The sequence below is a fragment of the Anolis carolinensis genome, chromosome 4 (assembly GCF_035594765.1).
Source record: "Anolis carolinensis isolate JA03-04 chromosome 4, rAnoCar3.1.pri, whole genome shotgun sequence".
In the NCBI taxonomy this organism is placed as follows: domain Eukaryota; kingdom Metazoa; phylum Chordata; class Lepidosauria; order Squamata; family Dactyloidae; genus Anolis; species Anolis carolinensis.
Genome location: NC_085844.1, coordinates 252,122,048 through 252,143,847, shown reverse-complemented (window position 1 = coordinate 252,143,847; position 21,800 = coordinate 252,122,048). Strand labels below are relative to the sequence as shown.

Sequence of the window (21,800 nt, the reverse complement as noted above, 5' to 3'; positions counted from 1 at the left end):
TCCTTGTTCGACCCTGTAAATGGTTGAATGGTTTAAAATGCCTTGATCTCAGAGAACAAAAAAAGGGTATAAATAGCCATTGAGCATGGGCTCAAGCAGTAGCCAGAGACGCACGTGGGCATGTCATTTATCTGACATGTACTACTTCTAGCCAGGCAGCATGTTCCTTCTCAGTGCCTTGAGACTATTATGGAAGCGTAATTAATGATTCTGCTTGTATGTCAGCTTGCCATCTGTTGCATTGCCCCTTGGCAGCGCACGAGGGGCTTCCCGTGGCCGTCATCCACCAATGGACGGTCTTAAGCAGCTGTTCTTGGGCGGACCTTGGCTTATGGCGTAGGGCAGCCTTTTCCAGGAGGCCACGTCTCACTTTCTCAGAAGCCGTGGGTTTCTCTTGCCTCTCCACTCGCCCTGGCTCTGACCTTGGAGCTGTGCACAGGTGTGTAAATGCTATGGGTATAATTGCTCTGGTTCTTGGCAAAGCTTTAGGTTTTTTCCCCCAATTTGATACAAATTTTCAAGAGAAAATATCACAGATAAAGAAAACAGCAATACATGTAAATACATACACACATAACATGCTTGAACAACATTTCTACTACACAATGTTGCCAACATACAACTCTAATTACATGTAACTAAAATACAAACATACATAAATACATTAGTTTTGAAAGAGGATTTCTTGTTTCCCTTCTCTCAATTTCTCTATAATTTAACATTTCTGCCCCTTATATCCAGCACATTATTTACTAGTTGTTTTTACATTAAGAAATGAATATCTCAAGTTTTTATCTCCAAAACTAATTCATAATAATAATAATACAACAACAAAAACTTTATTTATACCCTGCCACCATCTTCCCAAAGGAACTCGGGATGGCTCACAGAAGCACTACAGGTGCCGAATATAAAATAACAATACATAAGCATATAGACAATGACAACATAAATTTACAACAGCAAACATACATAAAATGTCACATATATTTTTGAAAAAAAAACATTAAAACGCACCGGTGCATTTAAAACTATGTATAAAATATTTTCATCTTTCTCTCTCAGATATATATTGATCAAAAAGTTTCAATTCTTCGAAGAATGTGTCCAGTGATTTATTCCTCAACAAAGGTGTTCACTTGTCAATTTCTGTTTGTTCCCACATCTTCACTGTCCAATCATCTATCTCTGATATTTCTATTTACATCACTGAGTATAAAAGATTCTTGCTTCTGTTAACCTGTATTGCAGTATTTGCTCATGTTTTTTTATTTGATCATCCAGTAGTCCTACTAGCTGCGTTGAGTCACCTTTGATAGAGAAAAAGCGAGGTATTAATGCATGTAATAATACTTATATGAGCTCTGGTTTGGTTTGGAGTTCCTAATAAAGCTTTGTGAAGGTTAGGTTGACAGTGAGTTGAGTGAAAATGCTGTGAATCCATGCTCCTCAGGCTGATGTGGGCAGAGCAGCACTCCAGCTAGAGCATGCCATACATGCCTGCACCACACCCCCTCTAGTCAGTCTATCCAACCCTGATTCTCTGTACCAGGCTTGGGCAAACTCCGGCCCTCCAGGTGTTTTGAACTTCAATCCCCACAATTCCTAACAGCCTACAAGCTGTTATGGATTGTGGGAGTTGAAGTCCAAAACACCTGGAGGGCCGAAATGTGCCCATGCCTGGTTTATACTATTGGTACTTGAATATACGAGGGTTGAATGAAAAGTAATGCTTCCACCTTGGTAACTCCTCAGCAGAGGGCTGTCCTGGTATGTGACAGGTCCTGGCTCATTTAGTAGACTCTCCTCTCCAGTTCCATTTGGCGGGAAGCCTTAGCATTGAACGGTTGTGTTGTTAAAGTGTGAAGTATGGAACCCTGTGCAGACGGTCAGTCAATGCGACTTAAGCAACATGCAGTCATTGAATTCTTGACAGCAGAAGGTGTCACCCCAAAGGAGAAAGACGTTACCTTCATTCTCATAATGCAAGAGGAGTTCCTGGCAAATTCCAAGTCTGTGCGCTTTCATTTCAGGCATCAGCATCCTGGGTATCCATCGTGCACAGATCTTCCGATAGCCAAGCAAAGCAATAATGTGACCCACACGGTCTTGTGAAATGCCATTTATGCTTGACATTTCTCTCTGAGTGATACGACGATCGTCCTGAATCAATCTTTTGCTTGTGAAACTCGGTGGTCCAACTCTTTGTTTGTCACGCAAGTCGGATGTTTCCACCTCAGCATTTTTAAACTTACTCACCCAACGACACACAGGACTCACATCAACACAATCACCATAAATAGCTTGCATTCTCTGCTGAATCTCCTTTGGGGTGACACCTTCTGCTATCAAGAATTCAATTACTGCACATTGCTTAAGTTGCATTGACTGACCATCTGCGCAGGGTTCCATTATTCGCACTTTAACAACACAACCGTTCAATGCTAAGGCTTCCCGCCAAATGGAACTGTAGAGGAGAGGCTACTGAACAAGCCCGTACCTGCCGCAGACCAGGACTGCCATCTGCTGAGGAGTTATGAAGGTGGAGGCATTACTTTTCATTCAACCCTCGTATGTTTTGGAGAAAGGAAGAGCAATTCTGACTTCCACGTCAAAGTGTTCTCTGTTGGAATGTGTCTTTCCAGCTTGAAAAGGAATTATTTTTAAAAGTACAAGAGGTGCTTCCGTCCTTTTGCCCCCAGCAGAGAAATGTCTTTCAGTTGTGGCAGTTGCCAACTTAAGCTATACTTCGTTCAAAGAGAAAACCTCAGTCTGGGATTTCAGCCTGCAAAGGGATTTTGTAGCTCCCAAGAGACCAAGAGAATGAAGTTGGGAGCATAGTAAGTGTCGTTAGATGATGACTTAAGTCATGCCTCTGAAGAAATGGACTTAGTCTATGAAAGCTTAGGCCACCAACTTTGTTCTCTCTCTATTCTGTGTGATGTTTTTCAAGCTCTGTGGCAGAAGCCTCTAACAAGTGGCCCCTTTGTTTGTGATGATGCCAGGTAGCTTAAGCAATGGAACATAGTGGCCAGGTTGTATTATATGACATTCTAACCTTCAGCAGAGTCCTGTAGCATTTTAAAGGCTAACCCATTTCTTAGAGCTCACACTCAAATCCCTTTGTTAGTCTTCTGAGTATCTGTGGGGGCTTTTGTCGCTTTGCATTACAGGCTAGCCAGTCTTCCCCTTTAGAAACCCATGAAAACTGACTTCTTGTCCTTTTTAGGGAAATGCAATGTGAAATCCAAATCTGTTTCTGGAATGGACTTGGAAGAGAAATGGGCTTTCTATCTGGCAATCTAAATCGGGATTTATTTTGCTAAGTGGGGAAAGGTCAGTCGGCCACTGATCAAATAAGGCGCATCATCCCTGTACGCCTCAAGATGCTCTCCAAATGCTCCGGGTGATGTTTCATCGATCAAATTAAGGAGTTAATCCCCATCTCTGGGACCGTGGCTGGCTGTCTAAACATTGGGGCTGCAATTTAGAGGCCGCTGACACGGTCACTCATCGTTGGCCAGAGACACATTCCGCAATTAAGTTTTATTTACATGCTGCGCCAGTGTTTCATCCTCCAGCCTGTCGGCCAAGAGAGCCCAAAATAGCTCAGCTCTGGGGAGAGCAAAGGGGGCAAGCCATGCAACAGTTTTCAAAGGGGTCTGGTTCTCTGCAATTATGACAATATAAACCCAAACCAGGATGATAGATGGGTTGCTGTGAGTTTTTCGGGCTGTATGGCCATGTTGCAGTAGCATTCTCTCCTGACATTTTGCCTTCACCTGTGACTGGCATCTTCGGAGGTTCTGTTGGCAGCGACGGAAGTCAAGTGTATGTGCATACCTGTGGAATAATGTCCAAGGTGGGAGAAAGCACCCTTGTCTGTTTCAAGCAAGTGTAAACGTTGCAGTTAGCAAGCCTGAATTAGCTTTGAGTAGCCATGAAGCTGCTGAAGTCAATCAGTGAGGTATTTGTATAGAGGTAGCCTTGCTTCTGTTGCAGGATGATAGAATCAGAAGAGACCCCCTCCAGTCCAATCTAGTCCAAGCCCCTACTTCCATGCCAGAATCCACAATTCAAGCCCTCCAGCCTCTTCTTAAGAACCTCCAGGGAAGGAAGGTGACTCCACTGGACTCCCAGGCAGCAGTGAATTTCATTGCCAAACAGCTCTGATTTCCAGGAAGTGTTGTTTCCTAATATTCAGGTGGAATCTCTTTTCCTGCAGTTTGAATCTATACTCTTTATCTTTTTGAATCCTAGATTTGGAAGAGACCCCAAAAAGCCATCAAGTCCAACCCCCATCCATCAGGGAAGAATACACAATCCAAGCACCCCAGACAGATGGCCATCCAACCTATATTTAAAAACCTCCAGGGAAGGAAACTCCATTGGGCTCCCATGCAGCAGGGGATTCCACCATCAAATAGCTCTAATCCTCAAAAATGTTTATATTGTCTAGGGGGTGTCTGTTTTCCTCCAGTGAAGTCCATTTGCTCCATTGTGATCCAGTCTCTGGAGCATTAGGAAACAAAGCTGGATTTATCCTCAAAATGACCCCCTTTCTTGTCTTTTTCTTTTTTCCAACACTAATTTGTATTCACGAGAACAGCAATACAAACATACAAACCAACATGTACACAAACAAATAGTTACAAAGAGAACAATTATGCCCCCACAAAAGTAAAACAAAAAGAATTCTAAAATCAGGACAGTAAATAAAGAACAACACTCAGGAAATAGGGGAATTCCAGACGGGAAACAATAAGGGCCAGCTGACACCTCCTAACAAAGGATCCCCCAGGCAGGAAGCAGCCAGGCTTTGAAGCTGCAGGGCCATTCAATGCTAATCAAGGTGGCCAGTTGTAACATTCATACTTGCCTCAGACAGACAAGAATTCTTTCTCCCACTATGGACATTCTAGAGATATATAAACCCCACTTGTCTGGTTTCCAACAGACCTCACAACCTCTGAGGATGCCTGCCATTGATGTGGGTGAAGCCTCAGGAGAGAATGCTTCTGGAACATGGCCATACAGCCCGGAAAATTCACTGCAACCCAGTGATTCTGGCCATGAAAGCCTTCGACAACACATAAAACAAAACAAAAAAATGTTTGTTTGTTTTCTGGATAGATCAAACTTGACGACAATGACTAACAGAACTCTTTTAAAAAGAATCATCTTAAACATGACCACATTTTCAGGTCTTTAAACCTGGCTCTCATGTCCCTTTCTCTCAATGTTTGCTTCTCCAGACTAAACACACCCAGCTCCTTAAATCACTTCTCACAGGAATTCATGGTTTTTCTGAGTCCTTTGTTATTTTGGCTGCATTCCTATGAACACCTTCAGCCCTTCTTCTGCATAGTACAAGAGCCTGTCTCTATTCCTGCCGTGCTATTTCTGCATCGTATTTTCTACTAAAACAGCAGTTCTCACGGACCCACTGGCCTCCTTAACTGAGCTGTACCTGTAATGCAGTCTTGAAAGGAAGCCACTGTGTCTTTTTCATCCAGTTCTGCTATGAAGCAGTTATGTGCGGTTTTCCTTCACTCCCCCCTAAAAAAAAGAGAGAAATCAGACTTTTAAATCTGCTTGCATAAATCCCCTGTATCCCTTTGAAATTTGACAGACTTCATCCACTTAGATGAGAATACTAAGCTTGCAGATTTCATCTACTTCTGTCAAAGGGAAAGAGAGAGAGATAAACATTAGCTATTCATTTATTCTCGTTATACTTGATAAAGAAACATCCTAAGCATAGGATTTTCCAAGCTGAGCCATTGATTTGTAAGTAAGTAAGAAGTGAGGCTCATGACTTCCAAAGTAGCCTGAACCCAATCAGGGCCTTTTGGAAAAGAGTTCCTGAGACAGATTGTCTCTTTCAAGTATGTTGGGGGTTTGCAATGTGCAAGGGGAAAAAAATCAGAGGACAAAAATATGTACTAGCATCTCTGTAGTAGAATATATTATATAGATACTACTTTCCCTGCCTTATTTCGAGCACTCATTTGCTCAGGATGAACTCCAATTTTTTACCATCTAGGACACTTCCCCCTTCCAATTGCAGGAAACTGCATCCAGGAAAGCTTGGGAAATTCAGTTTCTTAAAAGCAGAGGGACATAGGTCAACTGATGCCATAATTGTTGAGGGAATGCATAAAAGTGTTAAGTGGCTCTGGTTTTTATAACAGGTTTTTTTTACAATTATTTCAAAGAGATGTCGGAGTCTGCAGCAACTCCTCTTCCCTGGGAAGCATAAAGTTGTGGCGTTTCTTATCCTTCCTGGCATTTGGAAGGATCAAGGACATGCAGTGATTCGCAGGTCTGCTTAAGCTTCTTGTCTTGATCTTTTGAAGGAGTTTGCTTCCATTTTAGCCATGGCTTTATTATCTCTGAATGTGCATTGGGAGAGCAAGGTGAGCCATAGTCAAGCCTGTTTCCTTAATCCATCTGTTCCTCTTGTTTGCAGAGCAGCCTCCCTTCGCCAGTCAACCTTTTGGGCCTTTATTGCTTTAAGCTGCTTCCTTTTAAGGGCTGGAGACCTCTCCTATGGATCTCAACCCATTTGTAAAGCAGAATGTGAGGGAGGACATTTCAGTGAACTCTTAATGGATGAGCTTTGGTAGTGTTTCGTTGCTGACTTATCTGAACTTATTTATCATCCGAAATCTTGCTTGTAAACCTGGCAAGAGAGTGCAGCTGTTAAATCTCGATTTTTTTTTACTGTTTATGCTTAAGTGTTTCCAAATCCTTACTGCATCAAACGTGGAAGGGCCTCAGAAATGACACTGACCTTATGAAGCACACACTATAGTTTTCTTATACACAAAGGCCTTTTTGGACAGATGGTTCATGGAGCTAAGAATACACAACTGTAATATAGATGTTGCAGGAGAATTAAGGCAGTCCTAAACCCCACAATTCAAGGGGAATATGGAGAAGCTGGAAAGTGTCTAGAAAAGGATGACTGATGTGGCCAAAGGTCTGGAAACCAGACTCCCTCTGAAGAGCAGCTGAGGCCGCTTCCACACAACTGCATAAAATCCACATTAAACTCGATTATATGACATGTGAACTCAGATAACCCAGTTCAAAGCAGATATTGTGGATTATCTGCCTCAATATTCTGGGTTATATGGCTGTGTGGAAGGGCCCAGGGGGAGATAAGGATGCTTAGTCTGGAAAAGAGGAGGCGAAGAAGGGATGTGAGAGCCCATGTTTCGATATTTGAAAGGCTGTTACGTTGAAGAGGGAAGTAGCCTGCTTTCTGCTGTTCCAGAAAGTCAGACCCAGTAGAAGAATGGATTTCAAGGGAAGGAGATTCCACGTAAACATTAGGAAAAGTCTTCTGAGGGTCAGAGTGATTTGTGAGAGGAATGAGTTGCTGCCTGGGAGTCAAGTGAAGGTTTTGAAACAGAATGGATGGTCAACTGTCAGGAGTGTTTAGATTGTGCCTGGAAGAAGTGGATTGGGCTGGTTGGCCCTTGGGGTGTTTTCCAACTCTCTGATTCTGTAGCCTCTCCATAATGGCATGTTTATGTGTGTCCAGCGCCCCACCTGGACCCAGAAGGGTTGCCTTCTTTGGAAGCAATTGGGGGAGCTACTATATCTCGAAATGCCCTAAATTCGCCTTCCCACAGCCCTCTTGAGGCTTTGACCTCCCAGGCCTTGGCTCCTCTTGTACAACCCACCCTTTTGACTAAGGAAGGTGATCCGGTGTGGCTCACTAAATCAACACTCTTCAAATGACATTTGAGGATGCTGTTGGAAAGTTGGAGAGAAAGGGCACACAAGTGAAGAAGCCCAAATGTTCCTGTGTGAGCCGCAGCTGTGATCTCTCTGGAGGCGTTGATGGGTGTTCCTTGGTGAGAGACATTGCAATCTTTAGATCAGTCCTTGATTCCTGCTTTGAACATGAAAGTCGTGCATTTTGCAGAATTGCCAGAGGACAAAAGAGGCTCCTAGCCTTTCCTCCTCTAAATGTAAGCGGTGGCTTTGAAACTAAGTCACGTTGGGGGTCTGTTCTAAGAAAAAGCACCCGAAGCTCCTTGACAGGCCTTTCTCTGTGAGAAGTCCTGGCTGTCTCTTCGTGGCGAGAGTTCAAACTGACCACTTTCCCATGAGTTGCCTCTCCCTCTGGGTTAGTCTCTTCATGGGATCGCTTGACCTCTCCTGTCCCACCTTTTACTTTGAACAGGACTCCTTTTTCTTCCCTAGGTAGCATTTTCCTCCATATTACAGACAAAAGGATTTAAACTTGGATGTTTCAAAACCTGTACAGCAGTCTTCCATTCAGGCTTGGGAATCCAGAATGGACACGGCACCAGAAGCTTCTTATACACCGTGAGATCCTTTCTGGATCAGACTAAAATATATAGTTTTGTTTTCAAGCAAGAAATGCCCTGTTTCCCAAACTCTGGTCTTCTAGGCATTTTGGACCAACTCCCAAGAATTCTTGATGTTTAGCTGAAGCAACTGAGGCTTCTGGATATGCAGCCCAAGACACTTAGAAAACGAGGAGTTTGGGAATCACTGTTCTAAAAGCATCAGATCTTCACTGATCTTGAAACATAAGCAGGGTTAGTCCTGGTGCTGTAAATTGTATTTGAGAACAAGAAACTGGCAAAACCTCATCTGACTTGAAGGCACGCATATGCCCTTATAGTGGAAGCAGTGCATAGGCATCAAGATAATAGCCACTAATAATGTCGTCCTACATGAATTTGTCTTTTCTCTCACTCAAGGTGTCCAAGTTGGTGGCAATTGATGGGTGTTGTGTCAGCAATTTCCTGTTCAGCTGTGTTTTTGTGCAAAGTGGTACTTAGTTTTCTTCTGTGTGGGTTTCCCCCATATTCAGCTTTATCAGATGATCTTTGATTCTGTTCTTTGAGGGAAGAAATGTCTCTTTTGCTGTGCCATCGGCTGCATTTGTTCCTGTCCAAATATCACTTAGGAATGGGGGAAGCACAGCCTGCAGGCCTCATGGTATTTAAAGACCTCTTTTTATTTTTATTTTTAAAGATCCAGAATGACCACAATCTTATGAGGAAACATGAGAGGGGGTTGCTGTCTTTCCTCCCATTGTTTTAAATCTTGTTCCAAAAGTCAGAGGGACCTGTATTTATTGGGAGGCAGAGGAATATGGCAACATTCCCATTCTCAGAGCTGCATGGGACATTTTGAGTACAAAATGTTTTTAATGTGCAGGATGGAAGCCACCGAAGTCTACTAAGAGACATGTGCAACCCCTGGAATTTGAATTGTGGCCCACCTCACCCCCTTGAGTCCCATTCAGAAGGCCTCTCTAGTTCTAGATGCCAAGGAAAACTCAGCAGGTGTAGGACAAAATGAGCTTTATTTCCACAAAATACGCTGTCTTTTGTTCTTGGAAAAGGAAAGCTAATTCTGCCTCTTAAGCTTCAAGCATTTTACAAGCAAAAAGGCAGTTGGGTTCTGGGAAGTTCTCTTTTTAAACAGGACTGGTTCATTCTGTGCCCAAAATGCAACCTTCCTTAAAACCATTACCTGGCAGTACCTTTGGATTGTGGTTCCCATCATCCCCAGCCAGCTGGCTTGAGGATAATGGAACCAAAAGCCCCACATTTCTGGAGACTGTGCAGAGTCCTGGTCGAACAGATCTGCTTTAAGATGGAGTTGCCCTTTTGCGCCTTATGATTTGTTGTTCCGTCGGTTGCCAAATAAATCCCTTTCTGGCTACTCAGTCAGCTGCGGAGTTAGTGCTGTTTGGTAATTCCATCCTCTCACTTGTTTGGCCATCGTCCACTTGAAGGACTCGTCTAATCCCTCTTAGAAGATTAGCTTTCTCTCTTCGCTCTTTCCATTTTCCTACAGCTGTGACCGGTTGGAGTGTCCTTAGTGTTAAAGCGATGGCTATTTCAGTCCTCTCTTTCTAGTTTTCCGTGCAAATTCAGCAAAACAAAAGGATGGCAATCACTCTCATTGTCTCAAATCATCCCAGCAAAGACTTTCAACTCTTGATGTCCTTGCGTTCATTAAAAAGTAGGTCTGTTTAAAGGGGGATTTAGGTGGACCCTGCAAATGTCCCGGTATCTTCTGGAAAAACTGTCTTCACAAACACACTCCCAATTGCAGGTTGTTGCACAGAAACCCTGAGCGTTGTTTCGGAAAGACACGACTGAATGCCGCTTGGATTTATGGAGCCAGTGGTGCCATTCTTTGGAGCTGGGCTTGAAATCCTAAACCGTTCTGCATTTGTGTGTGACTTGGAATTAAAGTTGAGTTTCCAGAATCAAAAGATGCAGGACTCATTCATCACTATAATTATTCCTCTCAAGCCAGTTGCTGTTATTTGCGCCAAAAACCTCTAGCGTTGGATGTAGTTGTTTTTGGGTGGAAGAAAATCCTGTTCGAAAACTATGCCTGACCTGTGGGGGAATGTGAAATGTTCCCATTGTTTATGGAAAACCTTACCCGCTTAGGTAATGCCTGGAACACACATGTAGGGATGGGAAGGCCCAGAAGGTCTTCTTTAGAAGGAAAAATACAAAAAAAAAGCCCCCTCCACACTATGTAGGTTGGCTGGAAAAAAGTCTTTTTATCCCATTGACATATTTAATAGTGTCAGCCTGTTTTGAGGGTGGTGGTGGAAAGGGGATGTTTTCTCAGGAAAGCACTATAGGAAGGAAAGAATGAAGAAATGCTGACTTTCCACTCTTATCAAAATTACAATCATTGCAGGATTGAGAGCTCTGTCCTCCCTGTTATTCTCCTGACCCATCCTTCATCGGCTCAGGTAAAATCAGACCAGTTGCCAACGTAAAATCATAGCATGCAAAGAGACCACAAGGACCACTCAGTTCAATCACGTACTGTCTCAGGAAGATACAATCCAGGCCCTCCCAACAGATGGTCATCCAGCCTCTGATTCAGAAACCTCCACCAGACTCCAAGGCAACATAATCCACTGTTGAGTAGCTCTTGCAATCAGGAAGTTCTTCCTAAAGCTTAGGAGGAATCTTTTTTTCCTGCAGTTTGAATCCATGCCTCCATTGTGTCCTAGTTTCTGGAGCAGCAGGAAACAAGTCCATTCTTTCCTCAATGTGACATTTTTTCATATATTTAAACATGACTATCATATCACATCTTTACCTTCCCTTTTCTGTGATAAATATTCTTTGCTTCCCAAGTCACGCCTCAGAGGGATTCATGGTTTCCAGACCTTTGACCATTTTGGTGGTCCTTCTCTGGACACCTTCCCTCTTGTCCATCTTCTTGAATTGCTTTGCTCAGAACTGGACACAGAGATATTATTCCAAGTGAGGTCTGACCAAAGCAGAAGGGAACAGGGCTATTGATGTACAAATCTAGAATGGGTGGCTTGGAAACAGTCCAAGCAAAAAGGGATTTTGGAGACTGTTTCCAAGCCACCCATTCTAGATTTGTGCATTTCAAAAAGAAATGTGACTAAGTGTAGGAAGAAATGCTGACTCCATGTTTATAAAAAGGAAAACCATTGCAGGATGGAGTGTCCTGTCCTCGCAGTTGTTCTCTTGGCCCATCCTTCATCTGCCGGAGTGAGGAACAGAGTTAGGGAGCCCCACGGAATGGGGAGGAAGCCTTCCTCTCAGGCTGTGCCACTCTGTGCTTTGAACCCAGGATTCCTGTTCTCTCCCTGACCTCCCTGGGAGGCAGAAGGCGTGGGTCTTGCCTAATGTGGTTCTGGAAACCCTGGTGTTCTTGGGCAGAGAAGCAAGAACTGTCCGTTCCCTCTTTGCCTTCCTTTTTCTCTCTCCATCCCTCCCTCCCTCCGCCTCCCTTCTCCCAAGGCTGCATCCATCACTGTCTTCCGGAGTCATGTTCGACAATTTTCTCAGCCCCGGCATCTTGGCACGGGGCTATCTGTAGACTCAGCTGTATCGGCCTCCTGTCTGCCGACAGTGTTGTTTAGGCAGAATAAAATCCCTCTCCGTCTCTATCTGAGGCAGCCCCAGAAGGCCTCCATTAACTGTTCGCTTGATGTTTTTTCTAAGAGGCCAAAACAGAAACAGGGATGGCTTTGCTTTCAGCAGCCTCTGCAAAGCGATGCCTTTTAGTTCCAGGAATGGCAGCCAGCCGATGCAAATGTCTGTGTGTCTGCTTTCCGAATTGTAGAAATGTGTGGCCAGAAGGGCCTGCAGCCATCTAGTCCTCGTCTCCTGCTGTGCACAGTGGTTGTCCATTCACCAGCTGAATCCTCTACAGTCTAGACCAGGGATGGCCTAACTTCAGCCCTCCAGGTGTTTTGGACTCTTAACTCCCACAATTCCTAACAGACTGCCCGCTGTTAGGAATTGTGGAAGTTAGAGTCCAAAACACCTGGAGGGCCCAAGTTGGCCCATCCCTGGTCCAGAGTGTAATAAGCTTAGCATTGGACTCCCAACTTACACATAATCATCTAATCTTAGAGTTGGAAGAGACTCCAAGGGCCATCCAGTCTAACCTCCTCCTGCAAGACAGGAATTACACAAAGCACCTCCAACACCTGGGCACCCAGCCTCTGCTAAAAGACCTCCAGAGACTCCAAGGCAGCATATTCTCCTGTTGGACAGATCTCATCCTCGGGTAGTTTTTCCCAATATTTAGATCAGTGATTCTCAACCTGGGGTCCCCAGGTGTTTTTGGCCTGTAACTCCCAAAAATCCCAGCCAGTTTACCATCTGTTAGGATTTCTGGGAGTTGAAGGCCAAAAACATCTGGAGACCCCAGGTTGAGAACCACTGATTAGGTGGAATCGCATTTCCTGCTATCCTTTGGCTTTGGCTCAGTACTAAGATTACTGTATTACTTGATTACAAGTAATTACTCAATTGAGTCTCCAGAGCAGCAGAAATCAAGCCTGTCCTCTTCCCAATATGACATTCTTACAAATATTTAAATATGGCTCTCATGTCCTTCTTTTCTCCAATTGGAACTGATCCAGCTTCCTCAGCTGCACTTCATAGCAATTTGTGGTTTCCATGCCTTTGAGCATTTGGGGTGCCCTTCCAGCTTCTCCCAACAATATGGAAGGGGTTTTCCCAACATGAGGGGCCTAAGCCTTGAGGAGAGTGATGTAGCTTAGCTTGGAAAACCACATTTGCACATCACAACCTGCTATGTGCTTCTCTAGATTGAAAAGGCCTCAGGTAATAAGCAGTCATATAGAGTCAGTTTTCCGCGTTTACTGTCGTTACGAGCGCAGAAACCCCTTGGAAGAGTGGGGAATGTTTACTTTGCAGTTTCCCCCCTTTTTTGTCCTCTCTAGAGATCTTTTATGTCTTCCAGCATGATTTTATGGAAGTTGACCACCGAGTTGCACCAGAGGACCTAGAGATGCTTTAGAAAGAACATATCCTATTTACTCTAATCTAATGCTCACCTGTTTTGGCTAAATTCCTTCACCAAAATTAAGGTGCACATTAGATTCAAGTAATACAGTAATCTTAGTACTGAGCCAAAGCCAAAGGAGAAGCTGCTGCAGGATCTCCTCTTTCAGGGACATCACCTCTAATGCAAGGGCCAGGGCTGAATGCTGTGCCATCCTGGGATTTGTAGTTTGGTGAGGCCTCCACACCCTTTGGCAGAGAGGGCTCAAGACCTTGTCAAACTACAGTCTCCATAATTCCTTAGATTTGAATCAAGGCAATTAAAATGGATTCATTTTGCAGCAGAGATGCACCCCAAGGTTTTCCTTTCCATCATTGGAAGTTTTTGTTTCCAGAAATCTTTGTTTTTAAAGACGGGAACTCTAAGCAGGCAGCAACTATAATACACACCTTTTTGTAACAAAATGACAAAATGCACTTTTTGCAGCTGCACATCAAATTTTCCAGAAAATACTTTATTTACAGCATTTATATTCCGCCCTTCTCGCCACGAAGGGGACTCAGGGCAGATCACAGAAGACATATACAGCAAACATTCAATGCCGTTATAGACAGACAGGACAGACACAGTACAGATAGACGTATATAGGCATTTCCCATCTTCGGCATCCTGGAGGTCGTGTTTTGATTCCTGTCACAATGGGGTGCTGTTGATCTATCCATGTTGAAGAGCCCTGTTCACACACTTCCTCAATTTTTCTTTCTTTTTTGATCACCGGCATTTTTATGGAATTTCCCTATAGTGCCAATTAAAATACTCCTCACTTAAAGCAGTACCTATTTATCTACTCACAGCTGTTTTCTATCTGCTAGGTGGTCAGTGACCTGGGCTGAAGGTCAGGCTCTCACCCCCAACCCGGGCTTTGAACTCCAAACCTTTTGAATTGGCAAGATTTATTGCAGCTGGTGGTTAACCTGCTGTGCTAAAGCCCTATTATTGTTACTGTTATTAATCAGATTAATCAGATCCGCAAGCTTTAGGGCATTTTAGGTGAGGAATGAGGCCTCAGTCCATCATACACTCTGGAAGCAAACTTGAATAATAATATGTAATGGTGGAATATTACCTGTTTTATTTCTTAGGGTCTCTAAAAGAGGGATGAAAGGCAGAAAGCAGAGATCCAATGCAATGTTGTGAGTTTTGTGGGTAAATTACATTCAGGATCCTTCTCAGACTCTCTTCCAATATCGTTGTCTCTCAAAAGAGCTAAACAATGGAGTGGAAATATTTCATTAGCAGCATGCACTTTCATTAAGCACTTTTTGTCTGGCTTGAATAATGCACTCCAAAATGCCAAGGCCTTTGACAGAGACTTGGGTTAGTGCCCTTTTTAGAAACAATATTCATGCATTATGTTCTCGAAACGTTGATAAGATGTCTAACGGCCCTATATGCGCTAATTTAGGCGCAAGGAAAGCTTTGTCCCTGGCTGCCTTTATTTTTAGTAATTGCTTCCGAGGGGGAGAGTCACCTGAAAGGAGCTAATTACAACTTTTAAATGGCCCAGTTTTTTCCCATTCATTCTGCCACTGGGTTTAAAAAAAAACCTAGAAAAGAAAAAAGGTTCCTCGCATCACTTCCTTTATGCAGAGTGCCTCATACAAATAGGTTCCACTCTTTGACCAGTACAAGAAACTCCTTAAAAAGCTGCATTTAGCTTGACACCTTCCTCCTTTGCTTGGATTCTAATGAGATTCTTGGGTTGGCTTCTCAGGTGACTGGTAATTTGCTTCTCTCTTCAGATCAGTTCACTGCCGGGGTGTGATTCCGGACTAATTTTCTTCTCAAAGAATGTTAGCCGTTTCCTTTTCACAGCGAGGAACTGTTTGAGAACTGTGCAATTGTCTAAGATTATTATACACAGTTTGACATTTATTCTAAACTTATGGGCACATTTTTCACACCAAAATGCAGCGTTTTTCCGACACAGAAACTGATTTTGTCTGTTTTATGCAGAATAAAATGCACAGAAAAAGATGGTTTTGGCCCAGACTTTTTTCCCTAGTTTGCAAAATGAACAACAATAGTTTGAGTATTGGACCCCAACTCTAAAAACCAAGGGTTCAAAACCCCGCTCAACCATTGAAAACCCAATTGGGACAAGTCATACTCTCATATGCAGAGGGAGGCCAAGGAAAGAAAGGTCTTGCCAGGAAGGACACATAATGAAACTAATTTTGTTCGTTTTGCCCCAGCTCTCCAATCTGTTAGGATTGATGCAGCCTAGAATGGCATTGGCCTTCTTAGCTGCTGCATCATACTCCTGGCTCCTGTTCAGCTTGTGGTCCTTTAAGACTCCAAGATCCCTTTTGCATTGACGGTTTTCAAGCCAGGTGTCGCCCATCCTATACCTGTGCAGTTCATTTTTATTGCCAAAGTACCATACATCTCCTTGTTGAAGTTCATTTTGTTTGCTTTGTCCCAGCTCTCTAATCTGTGAAGGTCATTCTGGATCCTGATCGGGTCTTCTGTAGTATTAGCTCTCTCTCCTAATTTGGTCTCATCTGCAAATGTGATACGTTTGCCAGATTATTATTATTATTATTATTATTATTATTATTATTATTATTATTATTATTATTACTATATGACACAGTAAACAAGATAGATATGCTGGATTTCGTATCACAAAATCACTAGTCGAACACTTCCCAGGTGTTTAGGACTGTGATGTGTTTTCGGATGATGATGATGATTATTATTACTATTAGATGCAAACAAGATCACTATGTGAAAGGTCTGACGTGTGTATTGGATCACATGTCAGACTTTTCAGAAGTGTCTAGGACTGTGATGTATCAGCAAATAATGCGTTCAGATCCGAGTCAGGTGGCCTTCTGCAGCTGACAGGTGGTGATTTTTTCAGCGCCAATTGTGTTTAAGTGCAGGCCAAGGCCTTTAGGCACTGCACCCAGTGTGCCCATCACCCACCACTGGGACCACCTTGACTGGCTTGTGCCAGAGCCTTTGCAGTTTGATCTTTAAATCCTCATATCGTGTCATCTTTTCTAGTTGCTTCTCTTCAATACTGGGATTGCATCATCGATGATCCATACTTTTCTTCCACGATTGTGAGGTCAGGAGTCTTGTGCTTCAAAACTCTGTCTGCCTGAATTCAGAAGTCCCAGAGTAGTTTGAGGTGTTCATTTTCTGTAACTTTTTCTGGCTTGTGATCTCACCAGTTTTTTGTTACAGGCAGATGGTATTTGTGACACAAGTTCCAATGGAACATTTGAGCAATGGTATTCTGCCTCTACTTGTAGTCTGTCTGCGTGATCTTCTTGCAGCGGCTGAGGATGTGATCCATCGTTTCATCAGCTTCCTTGCAGAGACTGCACTTGGGATCTGTCATCAACTTTTCAATTCTAGCTTCTTATTATTACCCTGTTTTTTTTTTTCTCTCCACAAGGAAACTCAAAGTGGCTTAATATCCCTTGTGTCCATTCTTCAGTCCTCAAAGCAGTCTTTTGTTTTCTGTTTTCTGTTTTATTCAAATAATACATTTTATTAGTGGGGGGAAAGGGAGAAATATTGATATACATTTACAAACACAACATGCAGAGACAGTAACAAACACAGTCGACAATACAGTCCCTCCATCCTCACACCACCTTGGACTTCCATCCTACTTTCTATGATACCTGTACCCTATAATATTACCTACCCACATAAGTTCCTTAAATACTTCTCTTGCAGCATCCCTAAAGTCAATCTTTGACTTCTTTCCAAGATACGCGAAAGCCAGCCACCATTTGTTTGTAAACTCTTCATTTAGACAGCTTGGCAATTTGTATATAATCTATTAATTTTTCTCTCCAATCTCTCTTGAGTCGTTCGCTTTCTCACTTCCATGACTTCCTGAAGCAGTCTTATGTTAAGTGAAGCAGTCTTATATACGGCATGATGCTTTGGTTGTGAAGTCATGCGGAGAGAGCGCAACAGAAGTCCAATTCCAGGATGGCTTTCTGGAGCTGAGATCTGCCCCCTCCCTCCCTTCCCCAGAAACACCCTCAGGCTGTTTTGTTTCTGAAACCAGAGGGGTCCTCCTTGTCGATGGCTGCATAGATCTTTCCAAAAGAACGGTTCCATCAGTTCCCTGGGCCTTGCGAGGCCACATAGATTTAACACAGGCTGTTAAAGGAAATCCATATCCGAGTGTCAGCCGGAGATGGCGAAATGCAGAGAGCCCCCTGGGGCATCGCCTTCAAAGCCTGAGGTGTTGGCATTATTTGTTCTTAGAATAAATGGAGGAAAGTGGGATTCCCTCTGTTCCTTTCCTGGTTGGAAATTCAACACTTTGCAAGGCATTGCTTGGCAGGGAAGAGGCACGCCGCACCCCTCCAAAGATGCAAGGATGCTTTTCTGAAAAACCTTAAAATGGGAATATCCTCATTGTCTTCATGGTCCTGTGGAGATTGGGCAATTAAATCACTATTTATTCGCTTTTCGAAATGAAATTGTACCTGGGTTGCTGTTTGTTTTCCGGGCTTTATGGCATGTTCCAGCTGCATTCTCTCCTAACGTTACACCTACACCTGTGGCTGGCATCTTTAGATATTTGGAAATGAAGCTAGTGGTGTGTATATATAGCTTTGGAATGTCCAGGGTGAGAGAAAGAACCCTTGTCTGTTTAAAGCAGTTATTCCAACCTCTAGGGCCTCCAGGTGTTTTGGACTTCAGCTCCCATGGTTCCTAACAGCTGGTAAACTGGCTGGGATTTCTGGGAGTTGAGGCCCAAAGGTTGCGAACCACTGGTTTAAAGCAAGTGTGAATGTTGCAATGAGCAAGCGTGAATGGCATTGAGTAGCCAAAGTCAATCAGTGATGGTGTGGAGAAGGAGGAAAGGGTTTGTTAGGATGCTGTGATGTGTCTATTTTGTTAGTTGTTGTAGTATCTGTACAGTGGAACCTCCACTTAAGAGCGTCACAACTTAAGAGCGTTTTGAGTTAAGATCTGCCGTTCGGCCTGGATTTCGCTTTTACATATGAGCAGCATTTTGAGTTATGAACGAGCACAGGGGCGGGGGAAGGGTGCAGAGAGTATAGGGCTATAGGACTTCAAGGGAGCAGCCTCTGGGCATTGTGCTCTTTTCTGCTTTAGGAGATTGCTGTCCACTATTCTCTTGTCCACTTTGAGGAACCTTGGGTTAGTTGATTTTGTGTGTTTTTTGTTCCTGGTTATGTTTCGCTTCATGAAGAGAGAGAGAGCAAGAGAGGGAAGGAGGCTGGAATGAGGGCAGGATGAAGAAGAAAAGGATGCTCCGACCTCTTCACTTAGTGTTTTGTGCTTCTACCATTTTATAAGTATAAAATAAAAATTTATTAGTATGACAGAATAACGGTGAAGCAATTGGTTCAATATTTACAAAGCTCAGTTGGTGGTAGGCTTTTGATGTTTGATATGTTTTAGTCATTTGAAAGTCTATTTTAATTTATATGTATATGTTTTTACAGTTTTATTGTATTGTGTTTTAATGATGTTGTTGTTTGAATCTGGCATTGAATTATTGCCATAGTTTGTAAGCCACCCTGAGTCCCCCTTCAGGGGTGAGAAAGATGGGGTATAAGTACAGCAAATATAATAATAATATATTTTGAAGTGGAGCTTTCCTTTTGTTATTGTTCCATCTGAATGTGCATTTATACATTATTATTTATAAAGTGAGTTTTCTGCTATTTAGTATTGTATTTTATGAATGTTGCTGTAATTAATTAGTTAACTATTTTAATTGATTTGTATTGTATTTTATATTTTTATATACGTATGTTTTATTGTAAGCCGCCCTGAGTCCCCTTTTGGGTGAGAAGGGTGGGATACAAATGTTGTAATAATAAATAAATAAATAAATAAATAAATAATTTTTCTTATTTAAAAACACATAACAAAACGGAGGGGGGTTGGGAGGCGGGTTAGGGTTAATAACACTTCAATAGGAAGTTTGAGATAAGGGTGTTTTGAGTTAAGAACTCAGTCACTGAACAAATTAAACTCTTAAGTCAAGGTATCACTACATTTGTTTGTTGAATACAATTAAATCAAATTAAGTAAGAGTTATGATGGCGGGAATCTACAACTGCGGATCCTTATGGCCTTGTGTCTCTCTTCCCGCTCCAGGAGTACAAACAGAAGCTGGCCCGGGTGACACAGGTCCGCAAAGAGCTGAAGTCCCACATCCAGAGCCTCCCGGACCTGTCGCTGTTGCCCAACGTTACCGGAGGGTTGGCCCCTCTGCCGTCTGCTGGGGACCTTTTTTCGACTGACTAGGACACACAAGTGTCTGTATTTCCCCCTCGCCTGCCTCTCCCTCTCCCATTTTCCACTTGATACCAGCAGAACACCTCCTTGGCGAACCTCATTGTAACCTGACATAGGAAGGAATGGACAGAGACCCTCCGTTGATCTCTCGCTGCTGTGTGGGGAACATTTCTCTTGCTGGAAAGAAGAAAAAAGTCATCCCGCGTGGCAGAGCTTTCCATCACCTCCCTCAGTTTCCACTTCAGCCTGGGCAAACCCTGTGTGTCCTCCTGAGAGTTTTCAACAATGACAGAGGCTGATTTATGCTTTGCTCCCACCCAGCACCCCCTGCATAAAGAAGAACTTGGTTGTTTTCTGACTCGGTTTGGTGTGTGTGTGTCAAGCTTGATTTCTCTGGATCCTCCATTACTAGGCAAAGAAAGCACATTTGAGGGTATGCTTTGTGAAAGGTTTAGGAGGGGACATGCAGACCTCAGGTAAGCAACAACAAAAAAAGGATGTTCTCTTGACCGCAACTGAATGCCATATTCTTCCACGCAGCAGCCCTTGTTAGTCTGTCAGATCTGGTTTCACTCAGTCTCCCCTTGTGTTTCTTTCATCTCCTGTAACATTTAGGAGCCCCAAGGATCCAACTCTCCTTAGGTTTAGACCCTCTGGCTTGAATACCATGGGAAACCCTCTCAAAGCACTGTGACTAGACTCTCACCAAGACTTCCAACCCTTAGCAGCTGGATTGCTCTCCTTCCACAAGCAAATGGACCGGGCGGACACTTTCTAGAAAGAAAGAAAGATAGGAGACGTTCCCAACAAATTGTGGACATTGATTTGCATACCTACCTTTATATATTCATCTCTCTTCACCAATTTCCTGAGGAACCAAGGCAACCAAAATCTCAAACAACCTTTCTTCACCCTAGTATTTTCCAGATGTGTTGAACTACAAGTCCCATATACATCAATGTGAGAGTTATATCAGCGTGTGTGTGTGTACATGTGTGTGTGACCAGACTGGCTCCATCATAGGACAGCTAATTTCACATTTGATGATTTCTGTGTTCCCAGAACAAGCCAAGCCTCCTTCCTTCCTTTGCTTCTGTGATATTCCCAACTCAGAGGAACCATCTGATCCAGTATCATCCTTTATACCATTATTTTGAAGAAGGAATTAGTTTAGCAATCAGCATTTGGCCTGGAAGGTCTGCATATGCATTCCAGCCCCCAAAATGAATTTCTTCTCAAAGATGGGCCAGTTCTGAGTCCTGTGTTGTCAACACACATCTTGGTCTTCACAGTAGATGCATCTCCATGCATGATGCCTTTCCTCCATGTTTGAAGTCACAGGAGAAGCATCGCAGCCACATTTTTGTTCTCCTCTGTGCTTCTCAAACCAGGGTCCCATTTGCGGAGAGGAAAAGCGGGGGGTCTCCCCATTACACTGACTGGGGTGGTCTCCGGCGGACGTCAAGCCCGTATTCTTGCCCCCGAGATGTTTTCTTAAATCTGTATATGAACCGACCTAGAGATAAATCTAGAGATATAGGCTGCCATTTTGGCAGCAATATATTCTGAAAAGTCTCATAAATATATTTTTGAATAAAGAGGGTGTCGTTCAACAGGCGAGTGTCTTTGTTTAATGTCCTGGATCTGTTTTGAGTCCCAGTGTCTGACAAAATGACTAAATATAATACCATAAACTCTATTCCATCTTGGGGAAGTGGAAGATCAATGACTGAAGCAGAAACGTTGCATTTCTTCTATTCTAAAACATGACATTCCCCATATAAGCATCTCTAAAACGAGTGTGTCTTAGAATTGCAGGAACTATATATATGTGTGTGATTTTTTTTTCTGTCAGTGCCGAAATTAATTTGTGTCGTACAATCAGTGAATGATGTCTTACAGTTGAAGAAATACAGAAGCCTTAACCTCTGTCTTGTGTTTGGAGGAGAATGTTCTTAAAACTCTACATTCAGGCATATTTTATCCTGGCATTCTGGTATGCAAAGTTATTTATTGTTTCCAAATCACTGCCTCTACGAACCCACTGCAAGCTGGGTTGCAAGTGTCCCAGAAGCAAGCCTAAATACAGCAGAGTCCTTTCACAGCACATCCAATTGCCAGTATCTGACCTTATCTACACACTATAGTAAACTCAT

The 21,800-nt window shown here is 43.1% G+C and overlaps 1 protein-coding gene across 2 annotated transcripts in view; it reads left to right on the top strand.

Moving 5' to 3' along the window:
- Positions 1-21,257, top strand: part of rprd1b (regulation of nuclear pre-mRNA domain containing 1B) — a 54,305-nt gene extending 33,048 nt beyond the window's left edge. For both annotated transcript variants that reach the window (XM_003228069.4, XM_008121568.3), the window contains exon 7: positions 19,504-21,257. In XM_003228069.4, the coding sequence (XP_003228117.1) occupies positions 19,504-19,653 (150 nt within the window). In that variant the 3' untranslated portion in view covers positions 19,654-21,257. The remainder of the gene's footprint in view (positions 1-19,503) is intronic.
- Positions 21,258-21,800: the final 543 nt, after the last annotated feature.